This window comes from Garra rufa, chromosome 2, assembly GCF_049309525.1.
Source record: "Garra rufa chromosome 2, GarRuf1.0, whole genome shotgun sequence".
In the NCBI taxonomy this organism is placed as follows: Eukaryota; Metazoa; Chordata; class Actinopteri; order Cypriniformes; family Cyprinidae; genus Garra; species Garra rufa.
The window spans coordinates 30,768,443-30,782,796 of NC_133362.1; the positions used below are offsets into that span (position 1 = coordinate 30,768,443).

At 35.9% G+C, this 14,354-nt stretch overlaps 1 protein-coding gene across 1 annotated transcript in view; it reads right to left on the bottom strand.

The window, feature by feature from the left end:
* Positions 1 to 950: 950 nt before the first annotated feature.
* akt3a (v-akt murine thymoma viral oncogene homolog 3a) overlaps positions 951 to 14,354 on the bottom strand; it is a 124,926-nt gene continuing 111,522 nt past the window's right edge. The window contains exons 12-15 of the mRNA XM_073834085.1: positions 13,902 to 14,116; positions 13,637 to 13,724; positions 12,528 to 12,630; positions 951 to 6,778 (exon numbers count right to left, since the gene is read on the bottom strand). Coding sequence (XP_073690186.1) covers positions 6,693 to 6,778; positions 12,528 to 12,630; positions 13,637 to 13,724; positions 13,902 to 14,116 — 492 coding nt within the window. The 3' untranslated portion in view covers positions 951 to 6,692. The remainder of the gene's footprint in view (positions 6,779 to 12,527; positions 12,631 to 13,636; positions 13,725 to 13,901; positions 14,117 to 14,354) is intronic.

Consider the following 14,354-nt stretch of genomic DNA (forward strand, 5'->3'; position numbering starts at 1 on the left):
CTATGATAACATCTTAGTTGATTACTTTGTATACTGTATTTTTGACAAAACATCCCATGGTTAAAAAAACTCCTGTGATGTTACTACCAAAACTTTACCAAATTTATGGAATAACACCCAAAAAAAAAAAAAACGATGTCACTACTGAAACTTCAAATGTTTTAGTTGTGACAATTTTAGATACTTTTGAAGCTAGCTCAAAGATGCTAATCAGCACATGGTTATCTTAAACAGTTCTGTACAGTTCTGAACAGTTGTAAACAGTGGAATAACATTTATTTATGGATAAAATTGTTCATAGAAAAATGGTGTTTGGTAGTGATGTTACATTTACCTCACAATGATGGGACCTATCTACCCACACCTTGTAGCTATGAGAGAGAGGGACATTTCCTGATCATAAATGTAGGAGTGTAGTTAAAATCAGCCAACAGTCAAATTTTTTTTACATAAAGTTTCAGAATTTACAAAATAGGAAATATACATTTTTTTTAACCTTCACTTTTTTTTTTTTAGAAAATCTAAAATATATTTTTACAAACAATTTAATAAAATTATTTCAATTAGGGTTCGAGATAGCCACCTCCCAATTGAAAGTACCCACTAAATTATGAAATATATATTTTGCTTACTGATATTTTAAATATTATTGTGGCTTTCAATAAATAATAGTAGGATCTTAGTAAACGATTAAGATTTGAATAATTAAGTGCTTTTTAAATGTGTTTTTTGGTTGTGGGACAGCAGTTTGCACTAATTCTGTAGAAAGGTTCATTATGTATGGATGTATTTGTATTACTAGGACAGATTTAATGAAGTATATTTTAATTACTTTTTGTTGATTTTCTATATCAGGTATAAATCCATCAGCAGGTTCTAAAGTGTGTCATGGTTAATCGTAAAGATTTTCTCTGGAGCAAACAAGTCAAAGAGACACGACTCAAAGCAAAGCAGATTGACATAGTGCTTTATTTAAGCAGTCTGTAAGAAGGAAAATAATGTGCATCCCTATCATATACATTTACGTGTAAAAATACTAGGATGTACAGTGTACAAAAACAGTTTCTTGCAGATAAGCTTTCCGCATCCGCGTGGGCCCTATACTGTATTCAAGGAAATAAACTTTTTGTTTTTTTTAATATGATGAATGGTAATACAGTTCTTTATCTTTTTTTTTTTTTCATGTTAATCCCTTTCATGTAAAATTCTTAACCACATGACTAGTTCTTAACATGGATCTAATGACAGAGCTAGCAAGGTCAAGAAATGTCACAAACTCTAAAGCTACATGTACATAAAATGTTTTTTTTTTTTTTTTTTTTTGAAGATTTGTCTTTTTTTGTTTTTAAATAAATACTTTACAATTCATGCTCATTCATAATACACTACCAGGAGCGCGATATAGAGAAAGTCTGTTGTAGACAGTACAAACAGTAGCAGCAGTGTGCACACGGATGTGCGCTTAGGAGGGATGGAGCCCGTGCCGCCCATGTCACCATGAGTCCCTTCCTCACACTAGTTCAGTATTCAGGGAATCTTTAGGTCGGGCTTACGCGTGTCTTTACTGTCCTCCGAAACTCTTGAAGTGGTGACAACGGTACAGCTCGACTTTTCTACAACACTAGAGCGTTAGGGAATCTTGGGAAATGTTAGTCTGTCTGTGTCACCAGGCAAAGCTTGTGTCTCCTGGCAGCATTTCAGGTCTATCCGCATCCACACCGTTACATATTACAGAGCACAATCACTCAGGAAAGTAAAGTAGCATGAGGTCCATAAGGGGCGAATCTGTGCTTTCAAGTATTTTCTTCTTTTTTTTCATCTTGGGTTATTTTCCTTTCTTTTCTTTTTTTTTTTTCCAAAGCAGGGACCTTTTTAATGCTGAGCTATATAAAAAGAGCAATGGGTATGAAAGTGCTACTACAGGCAGATACAAAGCTGAGTGTTAAAATATGGAGTTACAAAAGTGTATGATTGATTGGCCAAAGCCAAAGGCCCTTCTGCTGTTTAAATAAAGTACGTATTATCACATGCAAGGTACCGTCCCAATGAACATCACCGTTCTCTGCCTCTCCACGTCTTGAGGAAAACCCTTTGGTCCCTCACAAGTGCATATTAAAGTTAATGGATGAACAGCGTCACAGTATGATTGAATAATCCTACAATCCGTACAATCACAAATCACTTTTATCTGAAGTGAAAAAGCAAAAACAAATGAGCAAAAAAAAAAAAAAAAATACAAAATGAGTGCTTCCATCTCCCTATTCAATATAAATTGAAATCGTGAATGTTACCTAACCAGAAAATGTAAAACAAGATACAAACAGTTGAAAAATATTCAAGTTATTCACTGATAAATAAAAAAACAAAGACAAACTAAACAGTCAGCAGTGTAAGCCCGTTACATTAAATCAGGTAGTTCTTTAACTTTTTTTGTCTCTCCAAAACAATAAATAAGAAATGGGAATGCCAAAAAGACAAGGAATGATCAAAAGGAAAACATGTGCGTTGGAAGACAGAGAATGACACAACCAGCGAATCTTCCCGCAGTACCACCGCTGTGCTGTCAGAAAACATTATTGGGTTGGACATCACAGTTTGAACGCAAGACAATCCTCAAGCTCGACTGAAATCGAAACTGGCAACAGAGCAACAGTACCATGCTACAGCATCTCACATTACACCATTGGACAATTCACAATGCTCACAATCCACGCAGGCATTTTTGGAAAAGCTCGAGTTTGGCGTGAGGGATGTGGACGGAAACTTTCTGAATCCTTAACCAGCCATCATCAAATCCACGTCAGTCTTTAACATACATGCAAGAAACCCCAGTTCAGACTCCGCAATCTACCAGACCTTTTCTACGTCACATTTCATATACAGTACACACTCGCTCCTTCCTTGTATATCACTTCCCTCTTCACTATTCTCATCCCAAACTCACACCTCGGGGCTGCACTCGGACAAATTTCCTCAAAAGTGCCAAGGCAAATATAAATGAAAGATTTTGCCGTTCCCGCCCAAATTAAACTGACACACTGAACGCAACAGCAACATGCACGAGAGCCATCTTTACACTCAAAACAAACACCACACACAGACAGACAGACAGACAGACAGACAGCAGGTTTTATTGCCAAACGCTATTAGGAAATGTACTGCATATATCAAATTATTACTCAATAATCCAGATACTTCCCTTTGATCCCCTTTTGAAGAACACTGTCCATCTCAACTCACTCATCGCTCATCTTATTAAGCTTCATCCTTTAGTCTGCAACCAGAAACATTTTTTTTTTGCTTATAACTCATATAGACATCCTAGTATTTCAATGTTTATCAAAGTTTTTATGCTAATATCTGATTGGTGTACAAGTCTGTGATGGATGGATTTTGCTACTGTATTTTAGAAAGTAAAGTGAACTTGATATCAGACGTAGCAAAGCAAATTAGCAGGGCTGGGTTTTGACACAAATTTCACAATTTGATTTGATTCTGATTCACAAGATTGCAATCCGATTCAATGTTGATTATTTTGGATATATGTTTGACCCAGGAGCACAAAACCAGTCTTGGGTAGCACAGGTATATTTGTAGCAATAGCCAAAAATACATTAAATTATTGATTCTTCTTTAATGCAAAAAATCATTAGGATATTAAGTAAAGATCATGTTTCGTGAAAATATTTTGTAAATTTCTTGCTGTAAATATATTAAAACTTACATTTTGATTAGTAATATGCATAAGGCGATTTTCTTTAAAGTTTAGATTTTTTTGCATCCTCAGATGACAGATTTTCAAGTAGTTGTATCTGGGCCAAATATTGTCATATCCTAACAAACCATACATCAACGAAAAGCTTATTGTTCAGCTTTCAGATGATGTATAAATATCAGTTTCAGACAGAGTCTTTTGACTGGTTTTGTGGTCCAAGATTACATATCAGGTACAGTACAAGCCAAATGTTCTCAAGGAAAGTAAGTTCATTTGTCTTGCTGATTATCGAGTTTATGGTCACCAAATGTGTTTTTTTTTCTGAGGTAAATGTGACGCTACGCTCATAAGCTGTTACAACTCCAATTCGTTTTTTGAAATCTAAACATTTAAATGCACTCTGCCATAAAAACTTGACATTTATTCAAACAAACATTGAAGAACAGTAAAAAAATTATAATGAATACGTTATATGCTGCATATATTTAGCAAAATGCTCCTCTCTAGAGTTCATTTTCCTAGCTAAGTCTGGTCACCGAATATGTTTTTTTTTGGTAAATGTGACTTTACCCGACATATTGTTTACAAGCTGTTATACTGACGTCTGTCCGCGGTTGAAACACTGATTCAGCGATTACATAAGACAGGATACCGATTTCGGTAAATTGTACTCTTTCTTTTGTTTTAACATACCTGTTACGTGGACGTTCATTCATCGTGCTGAAACTGGTTAAAGCGTGTGAGACTAACCGCTTCTCTTGAACTGAGGCGCTACAGTGATCTGTCACTCCACAATAAACAGCGCCAAAACGGCATTGTTTGAATACAGTAATAAAACGGACAGAATTTAAGACTTTGTTTCATATCAAAAGTAACAAAGCTAATTTGCGATTTATTGGATGGGAGATGCACTAATGCTCCATTAATTAACTGAAAGCAGGCTAGATATCGATAACGTTTCGTAAAAATTAAAATCAGTAGTGTTTTCACGACGCGTCATCAATTGGCCGTCGTACTATAGACCATAGATATATATACGCTATAGACTGCCAAATCGAGGAGAAGAGTGCAAAAAACTATCTTTGTGGTTGGCCAAAGTAAACCAAGATTTCCAGTGCAAGAATCCTGACAACATTTATGTTTGTTCTTATAATTTACAGTCAGGTAGGTGAAATATTAGTCTAATATCTTAATTAATACTGCTCGTACAAAGCTTTACCACATATTAACTTTAGTTTGTCAAAATATTGCGCTCTTTCCTGCTGACTAAGCCCTTCTCTATATGATTTAGCAGCTTCCACGCATTTTTTCAGTGGTTTAGACAGCATAAATTAGCAGAACAACGTATTCAGTAGTAGGCTACACGAACCCTGCAATCCATAATGTTGTTTATATCCAGTATCTATGGCCACGCATACTGACCAAATCGTGATGTAAATGCAAACCCTCTATTAAAATCGAAAAATCGATCTTTTTTAACCCAGCCCTACATATTTTCACTCGAAAGTGTTTAAAAATAGCATTTGACTTATCAATATCTGCATTTTAACAAAATGATTCCTTAATGTTGAAACAATTATGAGAATGTGCTGCTTCATGTTTAAATGCCCATTAAAAGGTAAAGCAAAGCACAATGGGGTGTGTATCCTGCTCTGTTACAGACATTAACATACAGTAACTCATCTGAATGAATCAGTGTGGTCTTTTACAGCCCTTTCATTGGTGGAAAGACAAGCAACACATTTCAACATCACTCAGACTGCTCACAATGTAGAGGAGGATAGTCAAACTCCTTTGGGAAAGGAAGAAATAAGAGAACAACACTACACTGACATAAAAAGAAAACAGTTCAGGGAAAGCGAAATTAACAAATGAAGGCCTTTGCAGTGACCCATCTACATTCGTAAGCCTTTTTAGGTGCATTCATTTCAAAAAAGGAGACTCAGAAAGCACTGCACATAAATGCGAGGACAAACAAACAAAAATAAAAAATAAATTAAAATCGCTTAAATACATTTTTTTTCATCACATTTTTCTTAAAAAACAAAAAATAAGTGCTTCCTGTCATTCTTTCCATTAATGCTGGCTTTTTGTTGTTGTTGTTGTTGTTGTTGTTACACTGTGATTGCACTATTGAGCGTTGAGTGGAAAGGCTTTTTCAAAACTGTTCAAAAACAGTTTGGACTTTGGGGAATTCAGTCTGATCATTATCAACTGTACGTTACAGCTGTGCATAAAACACTCCACATCAGTCAAACGTGCTATTTTTCCGCTGGGACAATGTTTTTAGGAAACGATATGTAAGAAATAAAGCCTTTAGAGTGAGCATTTCTAGTTTTAGTGAGGGTTTAGCGCTGCATAGCTCAGGTTCACAGGGCTTTGTACGGAGGAATACTGAGTTACAATGAGGGGTAAAGCTAGTCCTGAACACAGATGTCCTCTGTGAAGCCTGAGTAAACCGTTTATGGCAGTTTTATCTTTATATAACAGAATTGTGAACCTTAAAAACGGTAACAGAAGCAGCTGAGACTGGAGCGGTTTTGAGTAGTTATACTGTGTGTACCTGGAATCGCAAAACCCATGTGAATCTCTAGCCATGCAGTTAGGTATATGTATTTATCTGAACTGAATGAATGTCAAACACCTTGATACTAGTTCCCACAGAATAAGGAATGTGGAGCAACATCTCAAATCAAAGAGAGAAACACAAAGACAAACAGCAAAAGTTCTCCCATCGTGACCCAACCTTTGGGCTGGAGCTGTGAGGACGTTTGAGCGGGCTGGACCTCGGCGGTCCGACCCGACGTGCAAATTCCCATCACCCTAAATCAGAAGTTTCCCTTGGTCTAGCTGAACAAATGAAAGAACCAAGACGGACGATGGAGGGTCAAAAGGGCCGGGGCTGTTAGAAGCTGAAGACCTAATTTGTTCCAGTGGTAACCTTGATGAGGATGAGGCAGTGTCGGCTGAGTGGCGCTCACTCTCTCCCGCTGGCCGAGTAGGAGAACTGGGGGAAGTGTGGCCGTCGCTCGTTGTCCATGCAGTCCATCCCATCTTCATCAACTGTGGAGAAGGGCACAGAAGCATTTTCAACCAGGCTCATGCAAATGAAATGTTTTCTCCAGTTAGCCGTGAAGAAAACTTTATATCTGAGCCGCTTTTACACTTCCCATCAGGTCACAAAAAAGCCTGCAATATGCCAAAAAACTGGCACCCACACACTTACAGGAAACAAGCTGTTGAATACGGAGTCTGTGGAAGACTTAACAGTTTGCAGGCGAAAACAAGGTTTTTACTTTTATTAAAAGGGTAACGAAGACTAGATTTAATTGGTCCCACACATCCTAAATGTCAACAAGACCTTCTATACGCTTTGGCGTTGATATTGAAAATATGACTGCCTTGTTTCACCTCACACTCCCCAAAACCGTTTAATTTAGCATTCAGGCATTTTACATTAGCATATCGTTTAATAAATGTTTATACAGTCAAGGTCGCTGATGGAAAAAGTAGTTTACCTCTAGGATAATGACTTCATGTCAGTTCAACTAATCTAAAAAATCTGCTTTTCTGACCCAAAGAGATTTCTGAAAACGACAGGGCTCAGAAAAGGCTTACAAGGATATATTTTCAAAGATTTCAGCTTTTGGTCCAATCTCACAGTTTACAAATCTAGGGAGGGACTGAAAAAATCAAGTCTAAAGCACATGTAACAAATATGTAGAAATGTATGTATTATTTATGATGGTTGCATATGGCTTTGCAAAACAAAACTTGATTTATAATTAGATTAAATGTCAAGTATATATTAGCATTAATACATCTGGGTTGGAAAGATTATTTATGTTATTTGTAGCTTTTAAGGCTGCATTTATTTGATTGCAAAAACATGAACATTTTAATTGTTTAATTGTTGAACAAACTCCATCGCACACCTGCACACCTGGAGTTTGTTCACTAATTGACTCTGTCTCTACTGCTTGTTGACTGAGAGAGTTTTATCCTACGCACCCTGAGGCTTGCAACAAAAGAAACATGACTACTTTTCAAGAGATTAATAATTTGACGGACAACTGCGCTAACACATTGGCGTTTACGCAAGAAGATGCGGATAAGATCCTTTTTCCAGAGAAGAACATGGATTTTAATTTATCACATGATGAACACCGGGTGCAACTTGAGAGACTGTACCATAACGAAATGCGTCTAAAAATGCATGGTTCTACATTGAGCGAATATTGGAGGAACAAGAGAATCCCACGCGGGTTGAGAATTCCCAAACCTCCAACATTGTGCAAACAAAACAAATTGTTTTTAAAGAGATGGACCGAGATTCTTAACAAGTGTTCTATGGACTTGATGCTTCTGATTGTGGAACAAGTATCTGCTGATGTTCATGAGACCCACGAAAAAATCGTCCTACTCGAAGAAAAGATTAAATCTATTTCCCAAATTGACTTTGATTCCTTTCTTTCCTCGATCAAGTTGTCGACGGAGAAATACCGAGATTATTTGAAAGAAATCAAGCTGAAGAAATACAAACGAGATACAGAGGATTACCTTCGGAATGAAGTTTACCCATGGGATAGTAGACCAGCCACTAACATGAGAGACAGTGTTACCCGAGAGGCCAATGCATCAGTCCGGGGACCATCTGAAACTACGGCTCGATTTCGCAATCGTACAAGAAGAAATGTCTCTAACTTTTTTAACAGACTGAGTGATTCCACTGAGAGTGAGTTTACCATCGACAGTGATTCGAGTGCACACGCTTCGACTTCTTTTTTGGATGGGCGAGCCCCTCCACGGAGACTACAAAGAAGAAATGTCGAAGAGGTTCAAGAGCCTCAAAGAAGTTTACGACCGTGGACCCGCAGCTACTCAAAGAGACGGTAATTAATATTTCTGAAAAGGAACTATCTGATGATCAAATTGCGGTTTTATCTAAAGGACTATCTTTTGTGCCTACTAGTGGTGTTAATTGTTTTGGTCTAAAAGTGGATTTGTTCAAATGTTTTAGACAGATGAAATTACGGTATTTTTTCTCCAAATCAGAGTCGAGTTCATCTATGACACCTTTTAGACCTAAAAGTAATTTTTGTCCTAATGTGTCTAACCACACTATTCATACCTTTTGTCGTTTGGTCGAAAAAGAGGTGATGGAAGCTTGCTCTTCTAGTAATAAAATCTCTCATAATTTGTCATTGAATGAGCAAAAAGCATTGACTGAATTGATAAGTGACCCAGGCATCATTATAAAACCTGCTGATAAAGGAGGGGCTATTGTAGTCCAAGATACGAAAAAATATCAAGATGAAATTTTTTCTCAATTACAGAATATTAGGTTTTATAAAAAACTTCCCAGTGATCCTACCAATACTTATCAATCTGAGATATTGTCATTTTTAACAAATGCTAAAACAGAGGGTTGGATATCTCAATCAGAGTTTAAATTCCTGTATTGTCAACATCCGATTAGACCTGTTTTTTACACTCTTCCTAAAATTCATAAGAGACTTACTGACCCACCAGGTCGTCCGATTGTGGCACAGACTAATTCCCTCTTATCTCCTTTATCTCAGTATGTTGACTTTTTTATAAAACCTTTTGTTTATTCGTTACCTTCTTACATTCGAGACTCTACTGATTTTATTAATAAGATTTCTGAGGTGTATGATTTACCGGACTTCTCTTTATTATTAACTTTGGACATAACAAGTTTATATACTAACATTTCACATGAAAAAGGACTTATTGCACTTAGACATTATCTTTTGTTACGCGAGGACTCTGATCCACCATCTGACTTTATCGTCGAGATGGCTTCGTACCTTTTGAAATATAATTATTTCAGTTTTGATATGGATTTTTTTCTTCAGATAAGTGGGACAGCAATGGGCTCGAATTTTGCCCCTAACTATGCCAATTTATTTATGGGGTTTTTTGAGGAGAGTTATGTATTGAATACAGAAAATAATCCTTTCTATTCAAAGATTATCAAGTGGTATAGATACATTGATGATATATTTTGTATTTTCTTGGGTGATCACGATGAGGCTCGAGAATTTGTGACATATTTGAATAACTTGGTTGATGACTTAGAATTTACTTCTGAAATTAATTCCTCTAGAGTACACTTTCTTGATATGTGGGTCCAAAAGAACGAAGGCAGTTTGACTACAACTTTGTTTACAAAAGAGACTGATCGTAATACACTTTTACTTGCTACTAGTTTTCATCCGACTTTTTTAAAAAAAGGACTGCCTAAGAGTCAGTTCTACAGACTGAGGAGGATTTGTTATTCTGATTCCGATTTTATTGAGAAATCGAAAATCATGAAAAATAATTTTTTGAACAGAGGTTATCCTTTGGATTGGGTCGAAGAAGGATACAATACAGCTTTTAAAAAAACACGGTCTGAATTGTTAAAAAAGAAGAAAATGAAAACAAAAAAGTATTCCTTTGCCTGTATTACAACACATTCACCTACGTCCTACATGATAAAATCAATTTTTAAAAAACATAGGCATTTATTGTCTTCTGATCCGGAGTTGAACGATATTTTTAGACATCCTCCTTTGATTGTATATAAACGCGCCAAGAATTTAAAAGATAGCTTGGTACATGCTCGTTTTCAGAGCGTCAGTCCTCGTGCATCTCAGAGTTTACTTAGTCCTATACAGAAGGGCAATTATCGTTGTGGGAATTGTGCTCAGTGTAATAATACTTTTAAAACATCCTTTTTTTGTCATCCTAGAACGGGTAAAAAATATAGCATCAAATCTGTGATTACTTGTGTTTCCACTCATGTTGTGTACTTGATCCGTTGTCCTTGTGGTATAGGCTATGTGGGAAAAACGTCACGTCAATTGAAACAAAGAATTAGTGAACATAAGAGTTCGATCAGAAGAAAAGATATTAATTATCCAGTTGCGGCACACTTTCTAAATCTGAATCACGACGTTACCTCTTTACGTTTCTGTGGGATTGAGAAAGTAACTTTGCCACCTAGAGGTGGAGACATTGAATTACTTCTACAGAGACGCGAACTGTTCTGGATTTATACCCTTCAAACTTTATCACCTATGGGCATGAACGATGAAGCACCATTTAATGTAATGTTATAGTGATGGAATTGATTTGAATGATGTGTCGTTTTTATTATGTGTTTACAATGAGTTTGAGTGGCTATGGAGCCCGTTATAACAATTTGATGCTGTTTGATGACAATGTGTTGTTTATGTATTTTGGATGATCTTGTTGATCTGCAGTGGGATCTTTGTTGATTTTTGTAACTATCAGAATTTGTAACTGTTTATGATGTGATGCTAATTTATACTCCTAATGAGTTTAATTGTTTACAGATGGAGTTTTGTTAATTGGTCATGTGTTTATCTTAAAAGAGATGAATTTGAACATTTGTATACTCCTGATGAAGGTCGTTTGACCGAAACGTTGTTAATAAAGATTACTACTTTGCAAGTCACGATAGTGTGCGGGAATTGCTTATAAATTGTTTAATTGTAAAATATTATTACAATTTAAAATAACTGTTTTCTATTTTAATGTATGTTAAAATGTAATTTATTGATGCAAAGCTGAATTTTTAGCATCATTACTCCAGTCTTCAGTGTCACATGATCTTTCCGAAATCATAATAATCTGATTGTCTGCTTAAGAAACATTTTTTATTATTATCATCAGTGATGAAAACCGCTGTGCTGCTTGATATTTTTGTAGAAACATGATACATATGTGATATACAGTTGAAGTCAAAAGTTTACATACACCTTGCAGAATCTGCAAAATGTTAATTATTGTACCAAAATAAGAGGGATCATACAAAATGCATGTTATTTTTTATTTAGTACTGACCTGAATAAGATATTTCACATAGTCCACAAGAGAAAATAATAGCTGATTTAATAAAAATTAGCCTGTTCAAAAGTTTGACACTTGAGGAAACACAATGCATTAAGAGCCAGGGGTGTAAACTTTTTGAATTTGAAGATCAGGGAAAATGTAACTTATTTTGTCTTCTGGGAAACATGTATGTATCTTCTGTAGCTACTAAAGGGCAGTACTAAATGAAAAAAATATGATATTTAGGCTAAATAAAAAAAATGTACACATTTTCATTCTGTTCAAAAGTTTACACCCCTGGCTCTTAATGCATTGTGTTTCCTCAAGTTACATCGTTTTTCCTACTGGAGCATTAGTCAATGCTTGAACCTTCTGTAATAGTTGCATATGAGTCCCTCAGTTGTCCTCAGTGTGAAAAGATGGATCTCAAAAAATAAATAACAATAAAATAACATTGTGCAGATTCTGCAAGGTGTATGTAAACTTTTGACTTCAACTCTATATGGCACTTTGAAATATTACAAATTGCATAAATATTAGACTACATAAAATGTCATTGATAAAATTTTATAGCTCTTAAAATCACTGTGGCTACTTGTATAAGACTGCAGTAAACAATTTAACTTCATTTTATCTTCTTTAAATATATATTAGTCTAAAGATTATGTCTAGGTCTATGTATGTGAGATGAAAATCAGATGACATTTCACACATTTCAAGAACAATTCATGAATACATCCAGGCAACTTCTTCACAAACCTTCCTAAAAATTATGTGTGAACAAAAAGCAACACTTATCATTTTCAGGTGATCTCGATTTGTGCCACATATGCCTTATGACTGAGAAGATAATTAAGTCAGCACAACATCATGCATATTTTCTTGAATATGCTTTTGTGTCATTACAAAATTGTCAATGTATGCAGAGACAAACAACAGACAAACTCACATTTTTCAGGAGGGGTTATTGTAATCGTCTGAGCTGTGAACTCTTCATCGAAATATCTGGTATCTGTCTCTGACGACACCTGAGGCTTGAAGGGAGGTATCAGCTGAGGAAGGAAGAGAGGGGGATGAAAAAAAAAAACACAGAGCACCTGTTTGTGCAGACCTGACACTGCATATAGTATGGCGAGCTGGAGGGCTCAATCTAACGCCTCTGAACCTCACCTTCCTCTGCCAGCCATTGTGCTATTTGTGAAGGCTGTTCAAGTGACAGTGACCTATTAATGCATCGAGTCACGCACAACCTCTGTCTTAACATGCACCATTAAAAGTATTGTGGTTATGTGCAGTTTTAATTATAGTTTTACTGTTTTTTTTTCCCAGTAAAAAGTTTTACACAAAGACGTGAATGGCACTTAAAATAAGTGTTAAAAATTATGAAAAATGATGCTTGATTTTCCTAAAATGGCATCAGTGACCTAAAAACTTTTGCTTTTCCATGATGTTTCATCTAGATATATAGAGGTCTAAAATAAAGTTAAAGGGATAGTTCAACCAAAAATGAAAATTCTGTCATTAATTACTCACCTTCATATCATTACAAACCCGTAAGACCTTTGTTCATCTACAGAACACAAATTAAGATATTTTTGATGAAATCCGAGAGCTTTCTGAGCCTGCATAGACAGCAACGCAACTACCACTTTTAAGGTCCAGAAAGGTAGTAAGGACATCGTTAAAATAGTCCATGTGACATCAGTACTTTAACTATAATTTTATGAAGCTATGAGAATACTTTTTGTGCACAAAGACAAAACAAAAAAACAAAAATAACTTTATGTGCTGTGCCTTAATGTTTCAGTTGGGTTGCTGTCTATGCAGAATCAGAAAGCTCTTAATTAGTTTTCTGAAGATGAACAAAGGTCTTACAGGTTTGGAAGGACATGTGGGTATTGACAGAATTTTCATTTTTGCTTTTGGGTGAACTAACCCTTTAAAGACCACTGTTATTATCTATGAAAGCTTGTTTCTGACTTCAAATCAATTTATGACATATAAAGATGCACCTTTATGTGAACTGGAGAAGGCTGGACAGCATCAATTCTGAATTACCTTTTTATCATAAACATCCTGCCAGTCAATTCCAACAAAGAAACTATGTCGCATAATTTCCTTAGCATCATCTGGACCTCCACCAAGTCTGACAGGAAAACAAAAGAAAGCGACATGTATTTAATCAGGACTCAGACAACTTATATTACAGCAGTTAATTTTTTGTCTCAATTCTGTGAGTGTTGTAACAGAAGTGAAATAAAGACAGAGCAGTTGAAATGTATTAAGAACATAGACCATACAAATCAATATTGTTATGACTGACCTCTTATTGGGATCTTTGATGAGCAGGCCTGACAGCAGGGACTTGGCATCAGCAGAGAGAGTCCTGGGGAACTTGATGTCCTCCATTAGGATGAGCTCAAAGAGCTTCTCATGGTCCTGATTGTAGAAAGGCAGTCGGCCACACATCATCTCATACATGACCACACCGAGACCCCACCAGTCCACCGCACGCCCGTAATCATTGTCCTCCAGCACCTGAGAACAAACATACATATACAAACAGTCCTGCATGAAAGCATTCATGATCAACTCAAGAAATATCAAAACGGATACAAGCACATACACAGGTGAACCAAAACATTTATCAGGAAACTTTGTACAGAAAAAAATCTCTTTATTAATCATTAAATATGTTAACCAGCTTAACATACAATTATGCATAGACACTCAAAAACCTCTCAAAAGTATGTAAATCTCAGTACCAGTTTTAGAG